Here is a 20,937-nt window from a genome sequence, read left to right on the forward strand (position 1 = left end):
CACCGTTAGCTTTTGCCCAGGAAGTCAAAGAGATTGTGGGAGCAAAGACAGGAGCGACTAGAACCAACCCGCGCTGCATCATGATAGCGACGATGGATTACAACGTGGCTAACATTGCAGATGGATGTTCATGGCTTTGACCCGGGCTACGCACCTCCCGCGACTAGAACGACAAATGACTCGGCTTGATTGGGTCTGAGGTCTGGTCTGTGAGCCATGGTATTGCAAGCCGGATCTGCGAGCGAGGAACGGCTGGCGTTTTCTCTGATACTGCTGCTGCTTGCTGCTGCTGCAATGCAGACACTGCACACGCTGCACATGCTGCTGCTGCTGCTGCTGCTGCTGCTGCTGCTGCTCATGCCTGTCCTCCGCCTTGAACCTCGACCTCCTTGGGCACCTCACACCTCACACCCCAGTGTAGAGGACCGCGCCACGGCAGACGGCAGATCACCCTTGGCTTGTGCTCCCGGCGGCGAACTAGGCATGGAGAGAGCGAGTGCCTCTCCGTGTCTCTTCCGTATATATCATGATCGTCCCTCCGCTCGTTCAAGTGAATATTTTTTGAAAGGACACCAGCTCATTATCCTTCTGGATCTCAACCTTAGATCCTATCCATTCACTTGTTCTAATTTCTTTAGTTCTTACACAGCTGCCCACAATGTCGGTTTTACGCTACATTCTTCCTACCCTGGCTTTGGCGCTGGGAGCCATCGCCGATGCGAAGAGCTTCACTTTGGATCTCACCTGGGAGACCGCCTCGCCCGACGGATTCGAGAGGAAGATGATTCTGGTGAACAAGCAGTTCACTGGACCGAGGATTGAGATCACTGAGGGAGATGATGTTACCATCAAGGTCAACAACAACCTGCCCTACGCCACAACCGTTCACTACCACGGTAAGCTTAGACAGATATCTTGGTCCAACGTTCGACTGGTGACTAATATAACTGTAGGTATTGAGCAGTTGAACACCCCCTGGTCTGATGGTGTTCCCGGCCTCACCCAGAAGCCCATCCAGCCCGGCAAGAGCTTCGAGTACAAGTGGAAGGCCACTCAGTATGGTGCCTACTGGTACCACGCCCACTACGAGGGACTCATCGAGGATGGTCTCTACGGAGCCATCACCATCCACCCCGCCGCCTCCCACCAGAAGCCCTTCAGCCAGATCTCCTCTGACAGCGCCGCTATTCACGCCATGGAGCAGGCTGAGAAGAAGGTCGTTCCTCTCCTGCTCGCTGACCACCGCCACATGATCTCCGAGGAGGTTCACGACCTGTCCAAGGCCGCCGACATCCAATTCTCCTGCTACGACTCCTTCCTGTTCAACGGCAAGGGCAGCGTCATCTGCCGTACCCCCGAGCAGATTGATGCTCTTTTGACCCAAGAGCGCAAGGACGTCCTGGCAAACGTTGCTGGTGCCCGCATGACTGACAAGGCGTAAGTCACACCCCCACGCAACCTTCCACAGACACCAGTCTTCTAACACTATCTAGATGCATTCCCGCTGCTGTCATTGCCCGTGGCCAAGGTGATCTGAGCAAGGTTCCCGCCGGCGTCTTTGATGGCTGCCAGCCTAGCGACGGTGGCCTCGAGACTTTCAAGGTCGAGAAGAGTAACTGTGATACTGAGAAGTGGGTTGCCTTTGACCTCGTTGGTGCCTACGGCCTCCACACCGCCATGTTCTCCATCGACAACCACTCCATGTGGGTTTACGCCATGGATGGTGCCTACGTCACTCCCCAGGAAGTTGAGGCTATCCCCGTCGCCAACGGTGACCGCTACTCCGTCCTCGTCAAGTACAAGCAGCAGGGCGACTTCACCATCCGCGCTGCCTCTGTCATTGCCACCCAGATGCTTAGCGGTACTGCCCTCCTCCAGTGGCGTGAGAAGGGCCAGCCCGAGCCCCCCATTGTCGCCTCTACTCCCTGGGTCGCCGACAACGGCAAGCCGACCTCGAAGGATGTCCGTGTCTTCCGCCAGGCTCTCGCCAAGCCCTTCCCTCCCATCGCCATTCCCCAGACTGCCAGCGTGTTGCACAAGTTTGAGATGCGCAGCGAGGGCGGCTCCTACTTCTGGGCTCTGAACGACAACTTCCTCCTCCCCGCTGACTACGAGAACGACTCTCCCGTCCTCTTCGGCGTCCTCGCCGCCGAGAACGACCCCACCGTCGTCTCCACCAAGAACGGCACCTGGGTCGACATGGTCTTCCAGGCCACGGCCCCGCCGCAGCCCCCTCACCCCATCCACAAGCACGGCAACAAGATGTTCCTGCTCGGCTCCGGCACCGGTAACTTCACCTGGAACACCATCGAGGAGGCCGTCGCCGCCAACGGCACCCTCTGGAACTTGGTCGACCCTCCTCGCAGGGATGCCTTCGCGACGCCCAACGCCATCAGCCAGCCTACGTGGATGGCTGTCCGGTACCTCGTCGACAACCCGGGCCCCTGGTTGCTTCACTGCCACATTCAGAACCATATGATGGGCGGCATGTCTGTCATCATCCAGGACGGTATCGATGCCTGGCCCGTCACACCGCAGGAGTACGTCGACTACAACTAAAGGGCACGGTCACAAAAGTCTGGTCACAAGAGTATACCACAAAACGAGTTCCCTGGGGGTCGGTTAATGGTGTAATGGGAAATCTAGAAGGGGGTTTCATGGCGCGGGGCGGCATTTGATTTGCATGGACGGCTAGTTTTGCTACTCTTTTCTTGCGCGGGGCATTTTTGGACAAAATCTCTTATCCTTCCGGACTGTCATATATTCACCACAGATGCAGTAATCATTGAATCGATAATGAACATTTACACCACTTTTTTTGCCCCTGCTTTTGACTTTTTCATTGTTGAATAGAGTCGCTTGCTCACATGGTGTAGCGTGGATATGCTGTGTAACAGTCGCCTCTGTACCGGAGTCTTCTCGATACAACTCCACGATAGCTGCCACAGCATCATGAGCTCATGTCTCGGTCTAGCTCACGGCTACTATATTGCGGCATTGTCCACTTAGAGTGTTCTGCTTCACCGTTTGTTTTTGTCCTGCTCGACGTGATGTCGTGTCACCGTGGCAGCACCACCCTAGAGCATTTTACTCTCACTAAACCCATACCACCCTTCCGAGCGCTTGAATAGGGTAAAGCGAGGGGGCGAACAAGGCTACACGGTAGACCTCATCGCACATCAGTTGTTGGTCGATCAGCGCGTTAGTAGGTGCTCTAACTCGTACGTGTACATACACATGCTATGCAATGTGTATGCAATGCGCCTTTGGAGTGTGCCAATCTCACTCATTGCGCAAAAGAACGATTTCGCCTCCTTGCCGCTTCTTCCTTCTGCTCCTCGATTTCATGTCTCCTATTCTTCGCTCGGTGATGAACCTCGTTGCGCCGTGTCCGGGGACATTAGCATGTCTCGGCTTTGGGCTTAGCGGATCTGACATGTCTCTCGTTTAGACATGGATATTGGTACAAATTGGGCTAAACATGACAGCACCACAGACATTCGGGGTTAGGGGCACTTGCGACGGACTCTTTCGTCCGAGTTCCTTCTTCAGGTGGATGAGTGGTTCACTGGGCTGATGGCCGTGGCGCTTTTTGGGCGGGTTCTGCGCTGATAAGAGACATCGCTGTGCGAACGAGAGATCAGGGGCGAACAGGAGAGAAAAGAAAGTGTGGGGGTGGCTGTCTAAGACAGTCAGGATAGACGAGTGACAGGTTGAGTTCTGTGAGATAGAGGTGCATGAGATGCTATGCACTCTGCATAGCCTCCGCTTGGCTATCATTTGCGTGCTTCGAATCACGTATTGGTTTTCTTCTGGTGCAAGAGACAAAATGCGCCTCCAGATCAGGTAAATGTGCATCTAGGGGATGAGACGGGGGGAACGTCTTTTGTACGATGGCGCCGGGAATAAAACGGCAACGCTTATTGGCGTAGAGCCGTTTGTTGGCGTTCGTATTCGAGACTTAGAGCCTCACAGATGCTTGGTGCCGAGCCGGCGGCTGTCTTTGGTCACTGGCCAGGAGATGGCCTCCGCTACTTGGCGTTGGAGCGACCGTAAGCAATCTTGCTTTCCTGCGGAGTCGTGTTCACTTGGGCGACGGGGATTCACCTTAGCTCCATGTGGTGCTGTGTACAAGACGCGGTGTCATGTAATTTCTAGTTAACGCTTGCAACTGTCGCTGCTGCTGAGGTGATCTCGGCAGAGCGGCACGGGCTTGATGGTGGTTCATTGTTGATGAGGCCGGTCGGCTATCTAATCTGGAGGTGAAGTAGTCTTCCATTAGAAACAGGGCTTGCTCCGTTGCCTCATGGGGAATTGATGTTGCCTTGCCAACGTCTTGTCATCTTGATTGGCAGCCTTGTTTGGTAAAAGGGATGGTCTGGTCGAACTACACCAGTCTACCGGGAAATGTTTTGTTGCTAACCCAACAGGCACTTCTTTGTTCCCCTCGATAGCTCTTATAATAACATAACAATGACGTGGTGTGTGAAATTAACCTAGCCCAGCTCAGTCCCATCATCTCCTGTCGCACAAGGCAGTAAGGTGCTAATGTAAATTGAAGACTACTGTATCCCGCTCCGACAGGCCCCTTCTGCCGAGCTGCCCGATCCGGGTGGATCCGTGAACTCGGCAACAAGCCGAGAGTGGGGGCCATATTTGCCGGGCTTCGGCGGCTGGACAGTTGATTACTTCGGAGAGAAAGATGTCCAATGCCTGTCTACTAACATAGTAGCGCGCCCAGAAGTTTCTCTACATTAAAATAGCTATTGTAGGTAGTATTGAGATTACAGTTCTTCGTACACGGCGCACGCTTCATAATCCAGCACGCCTCGCGCTCTCCGCAGCCCTCGGGAACCGGTTTCCGCAGTCGCTGATCGGAGTCGACGTTGGCATTACCTACTTAAAAGCCAACACGAGTTGCACAGCCATGCGAAGTAGACAGAATTTTCTCCGGAGGTGATGCACTACCATGGAACTCGAATTTGAGCACAGATCATACCACCCAAGCTTGCTTCGCCATCTATGAAACCTACCAAAAGATGGTTAAGAAGGGTGCTGCTCTCCTTTTCTGCCTTGACTAACAGTATCCTACTCATAGTGGGGTCGCCAAGGTCGGGATATTTTCTCCCAAAGTGGTTAGTAAGGACTTTACACATGCCTCAAGGTTGCTCAATAGGATATCCTGCAAACAAGAATTAGAAATCTTCCCTGCCTAGACGTCCTGGGGTTGCGTCTATAGTAGTGATCGTCGTCATGTTCTGTAGAAAAAGTTGTTCTCAAGCAACCCGACTCTCTACGGTCTTAGAAGTTGTATGGGAAACGATTCAAAGGCTGACAGAAAATTTGACTTGTCACGTAGTATCCATAGTGCGGGATCTACGTTGAATCTGTAGAGATGGCTGGGCATGAAGATAATGAAGAGCTTAACAGAAATTAGCTCCCGTCGGATGCTCTTTGGATCCGTAGGGCTGAAAAAGCATTCTGCTTGTCTCCATTCGGACCGCGCGCGCGCACGAGTCAACTCACACTGCCGTGCCGGGGCATACCCATGGATGCGGGGCCTCTTCGGTCCCAGCCGTAGTATCGCGAAGAAATGAGATGACATGCGCTGACGTGCTGCGGATTTTGAATCCGTAAAGTCCTCTGCATTTGTAAGTTGTGAAAGGCAAATTGGTAGACCAAGAGGTCAGGATATAAGCTTCACAATATCCCTAGTTAGAAAGGAAAACCTCTAGATACCATCTCCAACAAGTGACTTTCGTTGACAATACTACAAAACTGTCATTACCATGTCCGGACTTCTCACCCTCGTTCTGCCTTTGCTGGCCTTGCCAGCCATCCAAGCTTGCCCGACAAAGTATCATAACACTACCACGGCCTGCGCTCAGGTGACTGGGAACCAGACCGTCAACTCGTTCCAGCTGTACCCCGAGAACGCAGACTTCGACACCAAGCGCTGTGTGGCCTACTTCAGGTAAGGTTTTCCACTACATACATACCGAGAGACCTGTCAGATCGACGGGAAAAGTGCCGGAAGCTAATCCCTAGCAGTGTCCTCTACAACGCCAGTGTCGCTGCCTGGAACCCTACCACGTCCGACATCCAGACCATCGAGATCCCAGGCCTGAGCTTCAACCCCGAACTGCACTCCAGCGGCGTCCGCGTCGATCCCCTCGACCGCCTCTCCATCATCATCGACGCCGGCTCCGCCTTCGACACGGGCGGCCAGAACATCACAGGCGACAACATCCTCATCAAGTACGACCTCACCAAGAAGCAGGTGTTGTGGCAGCGCAACCTGACCGAGGTCACTGGCGGCGTATACGGCGGCTTCCAGGACACGGCTCACGGCCCCGACGGTACCACGTACGCCCTTGGCACTTTCCCCAGCAGCATCATCCGCGTCAGCCCCGACGGCTCCGAGGCTGTTGCGTGGTACCTCAAGACGCCCGCTAATCACTCCATCCACGGACTCTCCGGGCTCGTCTCCTCACCCGACGGGAGGGCGCTTCTCGTTGCCGATAGCTCGGACGGCCAGCTCTACCGCTTCGACACCGCTAACGCTACGGCCTCAACGCCGGTTCGGGTCCCTCTTACTTCGGCAGACAACATCGGCGCGGCGCTCGACGGCGTTTCGATCCCCTCCCGCTACAACGGCACCGTGATCCTCGTCTCTGATAACGAAAAGGGAACCGTGGTCCTGCACTCAGCCGATGCTAAGTGGGAGTCTGCTGCTGTCATCGGAACAGTGCCCAACGCATACCTGGCAGATGGAGGGTCGACGGTGACGACTGTGCAGATTGGCGGCAGCGTCTACTCTGTGACTGAGTACTTTGGGGACGCCAAGGTCGCGGGAACGCTGGCTGGCAACCGAACGGAGTGGCCGTTGGTTGATATCACCGCCAACATCAATGGGTTCCTTGCTGGTCAGTAAGGGAGAAAGAAAGCTGGAAAGTAACTGTCCTTACCGAATGAGATAGATGCTACAGCTGCAGTGATTACGATAGATTCATAGACCTTAAAGATGTTGGAAGCGACGTCGTCACCTGTCATGTAAACTCTTCCATTTTTCTACACATTCATCGAAGCGTTGACACCTCCCTGGCACGCGTAGATATCGTCAGGATGCCAGTCTCCTTCAATTTGGATCTCGAATACGCCCCAGAGGCTTCATGCCTTTGACAGACTTGAACCGGTCTAGCGTGATGGCAGTGGTAGCTGTAAATCAATTCCGGAAGTGAGAGTCGATGTGCATACAATTGCTGACCCAGGAGACTGGTTTGACAGCTCATGATTAGATTAAATCTCTCTACTCATGCTATGCTAGGAATCCTTCAATCCTCAATCACATTGCTGACCACCATTCTAGGGATTGGCAGGCACCAGTATTCGTGCTTACACTGACAGGGATGGCTCCCATGGGATCCGCTAGCTCGACGCCCGTCAGCACTTGACGAGAATACAAAGGAATAGTACAATCAGGGGGGAATTCCAGCACAAGTGCTTCCTTCGACCGCGAAACCAGATAAGTTGGATGCACCCGTTGCCCCAGGCATTGGAAACCATCATCTCGATCCACGTTGCTTCTCCGACGATCCTCGTGTTCGTGCCAAATACTCGCCAAGGATGGAATCTCCGAGCAAGCGCGTCGCCGTGATCGGCGCAGGTAGAGAAACTCCCCTCATCAACGTAGTAAGACGCTAAAGAACGCCCAGGCCCCAGCGGTCTCGTCGCTATCAAAGAATGCCTCGCAGCGGGCCTAGAAGTGCAGTGCTTCGAGCGCGCGCCCGCGCTGGGCGGGCTCTGGCTCTACAACCCGGATCCGAGTGCCGAGACGAGCTCCGGCATGTACCCCGGCGTCATGCTCAACTCCTGCCGGTTGACCACGGGGTACAGTGATTTCCCGATTGATCCGGCAAGGTACCCAATCTATTACTCCCACAAGCTCCACCTGCGGTACTTGAACGAGTATGCGGCGCACTTTGCCCTCAAGAAGCACATTCGCTACGAGACGACGGTCGTTGGATGCGAGCCTCGCAAGGAGGGCGGCTGGGAGGTCAGGGTCCGTAGTGGAAGCGAGAAGGATGGCAACGGGGAGGAAGTGCTCACATTTGATGCTCTGATATGCGGAACTGGCATCATCAGCAAGCCCTTCATCCCTGAATACAAGGGAAGAGAGTCTTTCAAGGGCGAAGTGCTACATAGTCGTTCCTATCGCAAGCCGAGCGCCTACGAGGGCAAGAAGGTCATTCTTGTCGGTCTTGGATCCTCGGCCATCGACGTCGCGTGTGAAGTTGGGCCGCTGGCAAAAGAGCTCACAATCGTCAACCGTCGAGGTGCTTGGGTCCTGCCTCGATTCGTCCTGGGTAGACCCACAGAGGCGTGGGACAGTACGTCTTTCTTTCTATATCTCAAACTCATGATGGGATCCTCTGCTGACCCAATCTTACAGGCCGTAGCAGCCAGATATGGCTTCCCGCAAGCGTCCAGGAATGGCTCTTTGAGAAGATACTCAACCATGCCCAAGGCAAGATGCCACCAGAGCTTCAGCCAGACCATGGCCTCATGGCACAAAACGCCACCATCCGAAGCGACTTCATCGAGAAGCTACAAACCGGTATTTTCTCCCTTCGTCGCACCACGATCGCCTCCTTCACCGAGACTGGCGTCATCCTTGAGAATGGTGATTCCCTCGACGCCGACGTCGTCATTCTCGCTACCGGATACCATATCGTCGACCAGCCATACCTTCCTCCAGGCGCGTTAGCGAGCAAGGAGGCGCCGGCCCCGCATGTCGACTTGTACAAGTCCATCGTACCGCCCACTTGGAAAGACCTGTATGTTATGGGCCAGACTGAGCAAGCCGGACCCGTGACGCCCGTCTCCGAGGCGCAAGCCCGATACATTGCCGCCGTCATCAAGGGAAGCGTGAATTTGCCTGGTGAGGAGGAAATGATGCGGGAGATACGTACGATGAGGGGTTGGCGAAAGAAGCACATGATCGACTCGGATAGGCACGCCTTGAATGTCGAGTTTGTGAAGTATATGGACGGTCTGTTGGCACCATTGGGCGCGGCACCGACTTTCGGGAAGCTGTTCGGACGCATCTTCACCAGCGGAAAGCCGTTGCGGGCTTGGAGTATTCTTTCGGCTGTTTACTTTGGCATCCCGGCCCCCGCTCAATGGAGATTATTTGGTGAAGGAAGTACACCGGTGTTGGCTGAGGAGACGCTGCTCAGGACTGACGTGAATGCAAGTCAATTAAGCGAAGGGGAGAAGTCTTTCTTTTGAGAAGTTTTCTATCTTGGTTCCAGTACCTCTTAAAACTATTGATTGCGCAAGTTTTCAATGGGATACTCCCTGGATGAATCAGGATTTGCTAGTGGTGCGGCACGTCAAACGCTGGACTAGCGTAAGGTATCTGACCATCTTACTGTTCTGAAGAAGGCTCGGCAAATGATCGAGCCTCATAGTCAAATATACACGTTTTCAATCTCTTTCTGAGTCCAATCCCACAGCTTGAGTGCAATGTTATTGTCCTTCGCGAAAGCACTGCCATTGCCAGCGACGCCCACGGGCTCGTAGTACTCGCCATTTTCAACCCCATGGGCAGTGGCAGCCCACAGCTGGCTCCTCGCGCCCTCCTCCACGTCGACTCCGATAAGTGGAACGACCACTTTCTGAAATGCTCTGATAAGAAGACTACCGTCCGTCGACTTTTGCAAGTCGGTTTTGACTGTGCCCGGGTGAATGGAGACGGTCGTCCATTCGGGGTGCCTCTTGGCCATCTCCCGTGCGTACAGCAGGTTGGCGAGCTTGCTTTGTCCGTAGAGAGCATTCGCCGAAAGAATTTCACTTTGGCCCTTTGGGTGGAAACTGTCGAACTGCAGACCGCCAGAAGGGGGGTACTTGTGAGCCACGGAGCTGACGAAGACGACGCGGACATCGGCTTTTCCGCTGCCAACGTTACCCTCGGAGGCTGTTGTCTGCAAGATGGGAATCAGAAGCTTGACGAACAAAGCGTGACCAACATGATTGGTCCCGAAATGCATCTCGTAGCCTTCCTGTGTCACGCTTCCAGCAGGCACGTTCATGACGCCCGCGTTAAGGATGAGGATGTCGAGACGGTATGCCGCCGCGAGGAATGTGATTGCGGCACTGCTGGCATTAGGATGAGGCCATGGGACACTCCTGGAAACCCGCATCTTTATAGATATAATCGCAAGAGTCGATTTCTTTTGGATCCTTTCTTTCATTGCGAATATGATGCTTTGGTCCATCGGGGATCTGGGGCAACACGCAAAGAAGCTCAGGCCGAATGTCCGACAGCCAATAGGATGACACGCTTTGCGAGCGGGCAAATCGCAACTCCAAGCTTAACACCGGTAGCGCGAGATAGGCAAAGTAACACCGCCTCGTTCTCGAGCTCCTTTTTGTTTACTTATGTATATTCTAGCTGTAAAAATGGCCTCTAAAGTGGGAAGTGGTGCCGAAGAGAGACACCGGCGGTAAGAGTGGCACCGGCGAGAAGAGTGGCAGCTGCCCATGAGAGCTTCATCTGGGTAAGTTGGTCAACTTAGGCCGAGAATTCACGGGAGCTTCAAGACTTCCTGGCTAGAGCTTTTATTTGACACTTCTTCTTCAACGCGAATAGTTTACTTAGGACAAAGAAGCCGATCGAATGCCCATAGAGAACGTAGGCAAAATCAACAGTTTCAGACCGCCAAGTCCAATCCTATTCGAAGCATAGAGCTTCTAGAGGTCTAGTACAACGTGCCTTCGCACAATGTATGGTTACTCATTGTCATACAATTATTTCAAGATGTTTTCCTCCATCCAAGGTACTCCCGCAAACGCCCACTTCCGGGCTTTCGTGTCGTAGACCTTCTTGAAAGGTTTCAGCGTACCGTCTGGACATCTCATTGTACCCGAGAAAGCCAATTCTCCTAGAGAATCGTCTGGTAATTGCAACCGAACATGAAACAATCTGCGATCATTCGGCATTGTCGGTGGAGTAGGTTGTTCTTCAGCGAGGCCTTTGGACTCCAAGAGCTGGTTGCTAAAGGAGACCTTCTCGAAGAAGTCCCCTTCCTCCATTCTCATTACTTCGGAAACCACGGCCCCCGTAAGAGTCGCGTCCCACATCCCTTCCTGGTGCAAGCCATTAGAGATGAGCTCGATAGCTTGTCTTCGGGTGCTTGGTTTGCGACATTTCAGGGCAACGTAGTAAAGTGGTGGTATAAGACCCATGTCGGCAGTGAAGCTAAACTTGGTTGTACAGTGCCCAGACGAGAGATCTGCCGCTATGGTGGGTATTGCCGCGGTAATGATTTCCTTGGATGACTCCGCCATCATGTCGAAATGCCAGATGAATTTATCGAAGACGAGCTCATCGCCCGGGTGAAGAGATGTCTCCGTGATGATATGTGCCATTGTGTGATAGACAGGTAGGAGGCGAAAAGGCAGACTCTCTCGGGTGGATAGATGAGTCCACCTCTTGGCTTTCAGAGAGTTGAACGTGCGCGACCATGATATCAAGTCATTCCTTAGACATGACTGGATCACAAGCATCTCGAACGCTTGAGACACGTCGGGGCTTGTCGCACTCGCTAGGCTACATCGTTGTAGCCGCTGAGCCCTGACTAAGAGTTGGTCTAGATGATTCCGGGCTTCAATTAGTGACCCGAAAGAGTTGGGGAGCTGTCCTAAGGGACGCAGTCCACCACTCTGCCTTTCCTGGTTGAAGGGGCCCTTCAATGATCTCGCTTGATAGCAGAGTTGTGAGAGTGTGTCAACAAGGCATTCAGCCATGGGATCTAATGCCTTGTTGCATCGGGCATCGCCGATAATGTCTTCCGACTTGAGATCAGGTATGATGTGACTTAATAAGTTCAAGCCGTGGTTCAAATGAGAATGACCTGCCTTGAATCTCTTACGCATGTATTCTAGGCATATGTAGAGAATGCAAGAAATCAGAGCCACTTGTGCCGACACGGTGTTGTTCAAGGCAAGACGTTCACGGAGAAGGACTATTGACTTGTTGTAATGCTGTAGAGTGCTGCGTTCCTGGACGTCCAAGGAAGAGGAAACTCTCCGAGACGGCACGGAGCCGGCATCGGTCATTTGGTTCTTGTGGACAGAGGCAAGTGCCAGTATTGCATGCATTACGGCCGGCTCTCTCGAGCTCGTTTGGAGAACAATGGTGCCCCAGAAGGCGGAGTCGAATATCCCTGCCAGCTTGGCGATTGTCCGGCGTGAAAACCACTGGTAGAGCCTCTTGTCAGCATCCGACAGCCCCGAAACGGAGGTGCGGATGTTGCGAAGTGAGATAGATGATGCCTGTTGCGACAAGAATGGGGCTGGACTTTGGGTTCTGGAACTCCAAATGCCGTACTCATCACAGGTCCTGCCTATGGTGACACAGCGTCGACAAGCTGGCCGGGTTTCATCACACTTTACTTTCCGGATCCTGTTTTTCAGCGTTAGCAAGAATATTTTCTCATAAGAATACAACACGAAATGATTTGAGCGCACCTGCAGGTCCTGCAGCCGGTCTTGACTCGGATAGTTGCGTGGGACTTCGAGTTGTTGGCGGATTTTGAAGGCCGCGGCCGGGATTCAACTCCATCCATGTCGACAGGCCACCAGCGAGTCTCTCCAAGGAACGAGGGGTGCGAATGAAGTCAGCGCCATATGAATTTTGGACTCTCCACTTGATTGGTATTAGGGAGTTGTATCGGTGTCTGTTTCCTCAACAAGGAGAGCCACTGAGAGAATATGGCGAGCTGTGAAATCACGGCGAGTCTTGAAAGTTGCTGGAGACTCGAGTGGTATCGTCGACTCCGGCCCTCCGGCTGTCGCTCATGGTTCGTCGGATCGCAATTCCATGTCTTTCATTGGTTCACAGAGAAGAAAGTCCGTGCAAAATGGCATCGAAGGTCGAAATAGGAAATAGCTTCAACCAAGGTTTCGGGCCATGTCTTTAAGTTGAGCGGCAATCTCAATGCGTCAATCCACATGTTCCTCGAGCAATATCGATGCGTAGGACGGTTAACATGAGTGATTTATCGGTTCCACGGTTTAATCTGTGTGCATTAGGTAAGTCATGAGCCATCTGTTGTCATCTCAAGTCTTGGAGGGGAAGGCAGGATTAGCCCATGGTTCCCGAGGGATGAGTCAAGTGATTAGGATTAATTATAGCTATCACTCAGGCTTCTGCTTAAAAGTCACTCTAGTCATCTCCGCAAGAATGCCGTCCACCAATTCATCCAGCGCTTCTATCATACCTTCGAAATAAGCACAACACGGCTGTCGTAGTCACCATCAAAAGCGTACTGTACACCATTGCTCATCAGCGTAGCACCAGAGTAGGTGCCGTTGTTATCCAAAGAGTACTTGGCCGTCGGGTCCAGTCCTTGGAGTCGAAGCCGCGGCAGGGCATGGTTGTACAGCGCCCGCACCTGGAAGTAGAACAGCACACCCTGCGACCCGTCCTCCGAGATGACCATGGCAGCCGGCCAGTTGGACTCCTCTGGCAGACTGAGACGCCACAAGTCGCCTCCAATCACAATAGGATTGACCACCTCGCCCAAGGCCAGCAGCTCGGGGATCTGCACCTTATCCTCGGCGGAGATCACGGCCGGGTTCAGCTCGAGCCCGAAGGATCCACCCATCATGGCGACGTGAGCACGGAACTTGATGGGAATCGTGCGACCAGTGAGGTGGTTGGGCACCGCGGAGACGTGGGCTCCCATAGCGGAAAGAGGGTACGCCAGGGAAGTTCCGAACTGAATGGAGATGCGGTCCAAGGCGTCGGTGTTGTCAGATGTCCAGATTTGAGGGAAGTAGTGAAGGACGCCGGGGTCGAAGCGGCCGCCTCCGGATGCGCAACCTTCCCACAGCACATCTGGGAATCGCGAGGTGAGGACCTCAAAGACGTGGTAGATGCCCAACATGTACGAGTGTCCGATGCCTGGGACGGGGGTCTCGTGGAAGCCTCTGTTATTGTCCCACTTGACGTAAGAGATGGGGGCGCTGGAGAGGATCTTGGAGACGGAGTCAATGATGAATTCCTGCACCTCTGGGAGCGCCACGTTAAGCACAAGCTGGTTTCGCCTGATCGTTCGAGGGTAGTTGCCGGCGTGGAGAGCCCAGTCAGGGTGCTCATGGTAAAGAGTAGAGTTGGGGTTGACCATCTCTGGCTCAAACCAAAGACCGAACTGAAGCTTATCTGTCGTGTTGGTGACCTCGAGATTGGTGACCTTGTTGACGAGAGCTGGGAGTCCATCAGGGAAGCGCTGCGCATTGACTTCCCAGTCGCCAAGGCCGGCTGTGTCGTTCAGACGGGGGTACTCTTCGCCAAACCATCCGTCGTCCAGCACGAAGAGCTTGACGCCGAGTTGCGCCGCTTCTTGTGCCAGGTCGTAGACGGTACTCTCGTTGTAGTCAAAGTAGAGACCCTCCCAGCTGTTGAGCAATGCGGGACGAGTCTGGTCGACGAACTGACCCCTCATGAGGTGGTTGCGATAGAGTCGGTGGAACTTCCGGGACACGCCACCTACACCGGCATCTGAGTATACAGCGACAACCTCGGGAGTAGTGAGAGTCTCTCCCGGTCCAAGAGGCCACGAGAGTTGATATGGGTTGAAGCCAAGCATTGCACGGGTGAACCCCTGGGATCCTTTTTCTACGTCAACGGAAAACGAGCCGGTGTAGACAAGAGAGAATCCCCAGGCCTCGCCTTGGGACTCGGTAGTGTCTGGAGAGACGAGAGCCAAGAATGGGTTGTGAAGATGGGATGAGTACCCAGTCGTACTTCCGAAGCTACGTGGCGTTGAGGTCAGTCAACTGTCCTTTAAGGGCTCAGTAGCAGTCATTCTTCACTCACCCTTGCGTGCCATAGCCAACCTTCCTCCGGACTCTCATGGCTTCGCGGGCCCAGTCACCTCTCAATTCGATCATCTCAAGGTCTTCAAATGGCAGATCAACGCTGAGACTTGCCGCCTTAGCGATAGTGATGTTGCCCTCCCCCTCGTTGGTGATGTTGACGCTTCGCACAATGGCATCATACTTGGGGAAGATTGAGTACGAAAGATCGACGGCAATGGAGCTGTAGTTGTCGTAGAGAGAAACGACCAATGTAGAGACCTCGTTATCGGTTCCAAATGTTGCCGGGAGACCCGGCAAGCCAGGCTTTCCGGCCGTGACTCTGTGGGATCGATATTGGAGGTCGCTGACCGTGTATCCCTCAGACTGGTGAATTTGTACTGCGGGGACACGGAAGTCTCCACGTCCAAGGTCGGGGTATTCTCGTCTAACCCGGCCGATCATGTCAACCCAGCCATTGATTTCCGGGGCGAGCATTTCCATGCTCTCCGTAGCCGACCCTCCGAAGTGGTCAGACAAGAGGTCACCCGTCAGCTCATCCACATGGAAGCGGTATGAGGAGTGGTCGCCATTGAGGGCGAAGGACTTGCCATCAACGACAATACCTTCGTGATGTCAGTCTCGCACATGGAGAATCCCAGTATGCCATCTTCCTACCTGCGGCTGAGCCATTTTGTGCCAACACGCGACCAGTGAAAACTGATGCGGAGGCAGCAACGGCTAGATGTCTCAACGAGAGGCCCATCGTTCCGTGTGAGGATGAGAACCAAGGACGAAGGGAGTTGGGAGGAGTTTGATGTCGGAGCAGGATGGTTATCGACCCTTCTACAGCGATGAAGAGGTTTCGCGGTGAAAACACCCGATATTTATACAATCTTCCTTTCACCTTGCATATGCGGCCTCTCCGGGTTCGCCGGTCATCTTCGCGATGCGCCGGCTCACCCAGCAGGCCACGAACCTTAGCTTCGTCAGAATTATCGGCCGTTCCCCAGAGATCAGCAAGGAGGAAATCCACCGCTAGTCCAATAACCATAAGCCAACGGGGAAGTGATCAACATGCGGGGTAGTTCCCCACGAGTTTTCCGCCTGTTTTCCGCCGCTTAATTGCACCGTCAGAGAGAGTGGATGTAACGTCCTGCACGACAAACGACTTTTCCAACCCGGCTGTTCTAGCAGCGAACATGATCCGATTGCAACCTAAAAAAACTCGGAGATGAGGGGTAGCTTGTTCTTGGCATCAAACAAAGCAAAAGAGAGCGAAACATTCTGGGGATTGGGGAAATTTGGGTGGGCGTAGCATCCGGGGAAAACCTTGGTTGGTTGTGGCGTGAGAGCCAATGATGACATACATCGTGCATAAGGTATTTGGATGTAAATGGCTCAACACACACTTGGGATGGAAATTTTCCGTGGATAACACCAATCGGTTGAGGTAAGTAGGAGAAGAGGTGAAAGTTTGCTACAGAGTCTGCTTCTGCCGTCAGAACGATACTTGAACGAATCTACCAACTGTACAAGAGCTGTATGATGGCGAGCACCAAAGACCCTAATTGGGTCTCGGTGTGGTAGTCGCGTCCGTCGGGGAACGTTGATTAGGAACCATGTTTGCCTCTACCCTCCACCAACATAACTCTACTGGCTAGCGACAATTCTCTCATGATAAGCAGTAATACCTGCGAGCGTCGCCGCGGGACCAACGACGGCTGAACCCAGAATCACTGCTGCGGCCTGAGCCAAGGCTTGCTTCGTGTTGATGTAGCCGCAAAGTCGCACACTCCACGGCGCCATGCCGAGCGCAAGAAGCAGCGGACAGAGCGTGAATATCAGAATATCCAGCTTCGGCAGACTCAGAGCCAGCAAGGCCGCGTTTTCACCACCGAACAAGCTGTGCTTCACACCGAAGAGAGCGATGTTGGTGAGATAGATGGCTGCGGAGATTGCCAGGGTCAAGTAGTAGACAAGGCTAAGAACCGGGAGATCTGCCTTGGCGAACATATTTTGATACTTTCTTCTCGTGCTCTGCAGCTCGGATTCTTCGTTCTCAGGTTGCTGCGATCAGGACTGCATTCCAAACACGGAGAGACTCCTCGCCAACATGAAGCATAGTATTGGCGCATTGCGCCAGACATTGATTGAGTTTGCGTCCTGACGATACAGTGCGACGGCGACGGGTAGGATATACCCCGCGGCCGTGATGGGCAACACTCCCTTGGCGTTTTCGAGGGAAAGGTGTGCGAGAGCGATTAGCGCTGCAGTGTTGGTCATGAACTCGACAGCCGGCAAAATGGACGCATCTCCACGCCTGGAAGAACACAGGACGTCGACCAGCTCCTCGACGCTTCTGGGCAGACGCAAGATCCCTGCCGCGATGACAAAGAGCGCACACATGAAAGCGACAGGAGAGAGCTTGTTCAGACTGCCCAAGCCCTTGAGTGATTTTGCTGGCAACTCGTCCTCGAATAACACCGCTCTGGGACGATGGGGCACTTCTAGTCTCTCTAGCTTCGTTACTGGGCATAGAACTCGACGACTCGGTAGACAACTCCGAAGGAGCCTAGCAAAGGCATCATATAATATGCAATAATCTTTTCTGTGGTGGTTCGTATGGTGGAGGCATCCTGAAGCTAGTAACCTTGCTTGACAATGTGTTGAGCATGTCCCTATTGAAACGAGCACCAAAGTTCAGCTTCTAGTTTCGTCTCGAGGCCTCCCAGATCTTCATTGAGTATGTTTTGTCGCTTACAAAGTGCTTTCCCTGCAATTCAGCAAAGACGCTCTCCAGCTGCTTCTCACTAAGACCCTTCAGGGTTTGGTCAAGGTTGCGCAACAAGACGTTGACCAGATGTGCAACTGATTCGATTGCTCCATTACCACCTTGGCCCGTCAACGGATCGACCTCTTGGGATCATCTCAATCAGCGACTGTGCCGCCGAATTACTTCTCCTCAATAGCATTTACGCCCTGGTTACTAACCTTGTGTGCAGGATTTCCAATGGTGATGGCTCTCTTGTATTGCTACTTTTCAAAGACACATGTTTGGAGTGGTGCGAGCGTCATTGCGATACGTCTCTCGTAAAGGTCACCAAGTGTCATGTTTTCCAGTATACGGTCGTCCCAGTGTTGCTTTATAATACTCCTCCTCGTCGGCCTTGGTATACTTGTGGGAAGAGATCATTCCCAGTCTTCTAGACTTGCAAATCATGACATGCCTCGGAATATCTCTTCCGTAGAGAGTCTTCAACTCCTTGAACAAAAACCAGTACACGCGGTCTCCTGGAGCCGCCATTACAAAATAGCTGTGACCAGGGGACATTGTGTTGTGCTGACTAGCTCCGTGGCATACGCCGGGTCTGTGGGAGATACCAAAGACACACAGAGCCGAGGCGGGGACCTTTGATTCCTCGTCCAAGGGGGAAATATCCGGTTGGCGCTTCCCGCCACATCTCCTTCCTGACCGTGCTGCGGATTCCATCAGCTCCGACGACAATGTCCCCGCCAAAGACCTTGCTATCTTTGGTAGTGACATGAGCACGAGAATCGGTAAAGTCTACGGATACAACTCGTTCAGAGCTGAGCACTCTATCTTTGTGCTTCAAGTTCTCGTACAGAACTTGAATAAGCATCTGCCGGTCGATACAGATCATCGGATGTCCTAGCCTGTTCTCTTGTCAGTTGTGATTCCTACAAACTCACAAGCCACATACATTTTCTCCCACGTATCCATCAGATTATGTTGATAGTCGAGAATCTCACCATTCTCCCGTCTGAGATAGAAGTGCTGGGACACTGAGTCCTCAGCTTTCGCCCGATACGCCTCATAAGTCGTAACAGCCAAGCTGGTCGAGAATCCGCAAGCCGTAGGGCAATAGTCCAGTACTAGCTCCAACCTGAGGTGCAATCTCCGGATAGGCTTTGAGAACAACATCATCAATGTTGAACTTCTCTAGCATATTGGCGAGCGCCAAGCCAGCGACGCTACCGCCAACAATAACGACCTTGAAGGTCACGGTTGAGCGCGTAAGGTTTAGCGTAAGACCTGGGTTTGAGAGTGCTAGTATATCAAAGCTGTTGGTTTAGAGAGTGACGGATCTATGGAATACTCAATATTTCGACTAAGAGGTTACGAGCCAACTTGTCGAAATTATGTTACTTAGGACATTACTCGATAAAGGGCGAGAACGCACGATTCGAGCAATGCCTATGTCCGATGTAAACGGCAATGCTATCCTGTGCGGTATCTAAGACAATAGAGATGACGCTAGCCTCTCAAAGCGCCGTGATGAGTGTCGAATGCCCATTAAAGTGGGGGCGAGCACGAGTAATGGAATGCAGTAGACTTGGCGACGGATTGCAAGCGGGGCCCGATAAACCTTGGGCTGCACGTTAAACACGCTCCGGCAAACTCCATCGGTTCGATGTCTGACCGTGGGATTGGAAGTTTTAGCCTCATAACGCTATGCTCTGTCAGGTACCCGCCATTAAACCCGCCTCCGGCGTAATAGTAAGATCCGCTTGACATCTATTGCGTTATAGGATTCATAATCAGTAATCATACATCTACAAATCAGCACGTATATCAATATGTATATATCTTCCCTCACTTTGGAGCGAAGTTAAATGGGTACTCCATAAATCAACCTCCTCACTCTACATATCACCTCCTCTACACGTCACCTCACTCTTCGAAATTGCGGTCAATTAGCTTTTGACGGGGAAAAGCAGCTAGATTGCCTCATCACGGACATTTATCAAGAAGACAGGATGTCTTTGGGTAGTGACTATGCCGCTATTCAGCGCCTAATCTACCGTCATGGCCATATTTTCGACTATGGCAAATGGGAAGAATATTTGCAACTGTACCGCCACGCCGAGTGGTACAACCCTGGCGCTCCTCCTCTGAGTGCTCAGGGACTTCTCGACAACTTTCGACGCATGATTGTTATGCATGATGGCTCGCCAAGAACCCATCACTTGATGCATAACCCTCTAATCGATGTTGCACCAGACGGGCGTACTGCGAGCGCTACGACTACCGTACAGGTGCTCCAGAGTGTGCCGCCGGCATTCCCTATGCAAACCATCCTTGTCGGCCATTATAAAGACGAATTTGCGAAGGATGAGGGGGGAGAATGGCACTTTACAAAGCGTGAAACCCACCCGATCTTTTGGGGTGATGTCAGTCAACATGCCAAGGCCACTTCTGGGGGTTATGGACTAGACCAGTAGGCATGGTACGATGGGTTGATGCGAGTTTCTTGAGTCCTGTAATTTGTCGAGAGAGATAAAATGGATTCATTTTATGGGTATAGAAAAGATTGGCAAATGACTCCTTGGATGTACAAGCAAAATTTATATCAGTCTCAGCCCTCTTGCCTTGATACTTCTCTTACGTCACGGAAAGTTGATATGGTTCTCGGGACAGTGGAAGACTGCCGCCGTTCGAGCTGGCTCTTCGAAGATGCCAGCTGTCTTCAACGTATGAATGTCCTCTGGCCGGTTTCTGAAGGAAATATTCTCTCCCGGACATCTGCGAGGCGCACTTGGATAGTTTCTAGCTTACACCGCCTGTTCAAAATACTGTGTGTACAGGCCAACTACACTAACAGACATGTCATGGGCTGCAAACCAAAGGTGGCTTCAAGGTGCTTTCAGTCAAACGGCTGACTACCAATATCACCACCTATATAAAGCTACAGACAATAAATAGAACGCATTTTAGGAGTTGGCTAGGGCTCAGAGGAATGACTTGGAGGAAATTGGCCTGATTCTATTGCATTGGAAGGAGATTTGGTGTGTATTGATGAGTATGGCGAATAAATAGCTATGGAATGAAACCCCATGACTAAATAATTAGTGTACGATCCCCTTGTATAAGGATACCCTTGCTAGTCTTACTCATACCTCTGGTTAAGCATAAGTCAGGTCGCTCGAGGTGAAATAATTATCGTAGCGAATGTACTGGGGCAGTCTGACAAGTACTATGCCTCCCCTTGCCGAGAAGATAATATATTGACGTATACTCTTTAATAATAAACTAGATAGACTCTTAAT

The 20,937-nt window shown here is 52.6% G+C and overlaps 9 protein-coding genes across 9 annotated transcripts; 4 read left to right on the forward strand and 5 right to left on the reverse strand.

Moving 5' to 3' along the window:
- The first annotated feature begins 319 nt into the window (after window positions 1–319).
- On the forward strand, window positions 320–2,812 carry BDZ83DRAFT_795116 (multicopper oxidase). The gene is made up of 3 exons (XM_060515828.1): window positions 320–896; window positions 954–1,437; window positions 1,494–2,812. Exons 1-3 carry the CDS (start codon window positions 659–661, stop codon window positions 2,557–2,559), a joined length of 1,788 nt encoding a protein of 595 aa, XP_060361502.1. The 5' UTR covers window positions 320–658; the 3' UTR covers window positions 2,560–2,812.
- A 2,773-nt stretch (window positions 2,813–5,585) lies between these two features.
- On the forward strand, window positions 5,586–7,358 carry BDZ83DRAFT_632173 (uncharacterized protein). The gene is made up of 2 exons (XM_060508947.1): window positions 5,586–5,974; window positions 6,052–7,358. Exons 1-2 carry the CDS (start codon window positions 5,790–5,792, stop codon window positions 6,932–6,934), a joined length of 1,068 nt encoding a protein of 355 aa, XP_060361503.1. The 5' UTR covers window positions 5,586–5,789; the 3' UTR covers window positions 6,935–7,358.
- A 156-nt stretch (window positions 7,359–7,514) lies between these two features.
- On the forward strand, window positions 7,515–9,509 carry BDZ83DRAFT_632175 (flavin monooxygenase-like protein). Its single transcript, XM_060508948.1, has 3 exons — window positions 7,515–7,666; window positions 7,716–8,390; window positions 8,453–9,509. Exons 1-3 carry the CDS (start codon window positions 7,627–7,629, stop codon window positions 9,289–9,291), a joined length of 1,554 nt encoding a protein of 517 aa, XP_060361504.1. The 5' UTR covers window positions 7,515–7,626; the 3' UTR covers window positions 9,292–9,509.
- Window positions 9,486–10,160, reverse strand: BDZ83DRAFT_544364 (uncharacterized protein; the record flags this gene model as incomplete). The annotated part of the gene is made up of 1 exon (XM_060503435.1): window positions 9,486–10,160. A coding segment is annotated over one exon (675 nt), but the record flags the coding sequence as incomplete, so codon positions are not given.
- Window positions 10,161–10,721: 561 nt separating this feature from the next.
- On the reverse strand, window positions 10,722–12,632 carry BDZ83DRAFT_706119 (uncharacterized protein; the record flags this gene model as incomplete). Its single annotated transcript, XM_060511523.1, has 2 exons — window positions 10,722–12,469; window positions 12,535–12,632. The coding sequence occupies 2 exons, from the start codon at window positions 12,630–12,632 to the stop codon at window positions 10,813–10,815; spliced, it is 1,755 nt and encodes a 584-aa protein (XP_060361506.1). The 3' UTR covers window positions 10,722–10,812.
- Window positions 12,633–13,175: 543 nt separating this feature from the next.
- Window positions 13,176–16,170, reverse strand: BDZ83DRAFT_632178 (melibiase). The gene is made up of 3 exons (XM_060508949.1): window positions 15,544–16,170; window positions 14,888–15,491; window positions 13,176–14,823 (listed from the first exon to the last, which is right to left on the reverse strand). Exons 1-3 carry the CDS (start codon window positions 15,917–15,919, stop codon window positions 13,281–13,283), a joined length of 2,523 nt encoding a protein of 840 aa, XP_060361507.1. The 5' UTR covers window positions 15,920–16,170; the 3' UTR covers window positions 13,176–13,280.
- A 348-nt stretch (window positions 16,171–16,518) lies between these two features.
- Window positions 16,519–16,881, reverse strand: BDZ83DRAFT_755252 (uncharacterized protein; the record flags this gene model as incomplete). Its single annotated transcript, XM_060514585.1, has 1 exon — window positions 16,519–16,881. One exon carries the CDS (start codon window positions 16,879–16,881, stop codon window positions 16,519–16,521), a length of 363 nt encoding a protein of 120 aa, XP_060361508.1.
- A 1,008-nt stretch (window positions 16,882–17,889) lies between these two features.
- On the reverse strand, window positions 17,890–19,078 carry BDZ83DRAFT_632180 (uncharacterized protein). Its single transcript, XM_060508950.1, has 2 exons — window positions 18,591–19,078; window positions 17,890–18,543 (listed from the first exon to the last, which is right to left on the reverse strand). The coding sequence occupies exons 1-2, from the start codon at window positions 18,812–18,814 to the stop codon at window positions 18,213–18,215; spliced, it is 555 nt and encodes a 184-aa protein (XP_060361509.1). The 5' UTR covers window positions 18,815–19,078; the 3' UTR covers window positions 17,890–18,212.
- Window positions 19,079–19,305: 227 nt separating this feature from the next.
- On the forward strand, window positions 19,306–20,252 carry BDZ83DRAFT_632181 (uncharacterized protein). Its single transcript, XM_060508951.1, has one exon. The coding sequence runs from the start codon at window positions 19,648–19,650 to the stop codon at window positions 20,110–20,112; it is 465 nt and encodes a 154-aa protein (XP_060361510.1). The 5' UTR covers window positions 19,306–19,647; the 3' UTR covers window positions 20,113–20,252.
- Window positions 20,253–20,937: the final 685 nt, after the last annotated feature.

Source organism: Colletotrichum acutatum, assembly GCF_030867785.1.
Source record: "Colletotrichum acutatum strain CBS 112980 chromosome Unknown BDZ83scaffold_96, whole genome shotgun sequence".
Taxonomy (NCBI): Eukaryota; Fungi; Ascomycota; class Sordariomycetes; order Glomerellales; family Glomerellaceae; genus Colletotrichum; species Colletotrichum acutatum.

Bases quoted from the DNA above. Each gene is read 5' to 3' on its own strand.
- BDZ83DRAFT_795116 (XM_060515828.1), top strand. From the start codon at position 659: ATGTCGGTTTTACGCTACATTCTTCCTACCCTGGCTTTGGCGCTGGGA. The intron at 897-953 runs GTAAGCTTAGAC...ATATAACTGTAG, and splicing joins CACAACCGTTCACTACCACG to GTATTGAGCAGTTGAACACC. The intron at 1,438-1,493 runs GTAAGTCACACC...AACACTATCTAG, and splicing joins GCCCGCATGACTGACAAGGC to ATGCATTCCCGCTGCTGTCA.
- BDZ83DRAFT_632173 (XM_060508947.1), top strand. From the start codon at position 5,790: ATGTCCGGACTTCTCACCCTCGTTCTGCCTTTGCTGGCCTTGCCAGCC. The intron at 5,975-6,051 runs GTAAGGTTTTCC...AATCCCTAGCAG, and splicing joins CGCTGTGTGGCCTACTTCAG to TGTCCTCTACAACGCCAGTG.
- BDZ83DRAFT_632175 (XM_060508948.1), top strand. From the start codon at position 7,627: ATGGAATCTCCGAGCAAGCGCGTCGCCGTGATCGGCGCAG. The intron at 7,667-7,715 runs GTAGAGAAACTC...AAGAACGCCCAG, and splicing joins CGTCGCCGTGATCGGCGCAG to GCCCCAGCGGTCTCGTCGCT. The intron at 8,391-8,452 runs GTACGTCTTTCT...CCAATCTTACAG, and splicing joins ACCCACAGAGGCGTGGGACA to GCCGTAGCAGCCAGATATGG.
- BDZ83DRAFT_632178 (XM_060508949.1), bottom strand. From the start codon at position 15,919: ATGGTTATTGGACTAGCGGTGGATTTCCTCCTTGCTGATCTCTGGGGA. The intron at 15,492-15,543 runs GTAGGAAGATGG...GACATCACGAAG, and splicing joins ACAAAATGGCTCAGCCGCAG to GTATTGTCGTTGATGGCAAG. The intron at 14,824-14,887 runs GTGAGTGAAGAA...AACGCCACGTAG, and splicing joins GTTGGCTATGGCACGCAAGG to CTTCGGAAGTACGACTGGGT.
- BDZ83DRAFT_632180 (XM_060508950.1), bottom strand. From the start codon at position 18,814: ATGATGTTGTTCTCAAAGCCTATCCGGAGATTGCACCTCAGGTTGGAG. The intron at 18,544-18,590 runs GTATGTGGCTTG...ACAAGAGAACAG, and splicing joins ATGGATACGTGGGAGAAAAT to GCTAGGACATCCGATGATCT.
- BDZ83DRAFT_632181 (XM_060508951.1), top strand. From the start codon at position 19,648: ATGTCTTTGGGTAGTGACTATGCCGCTATTCAGCGCCTAATCTACCGT.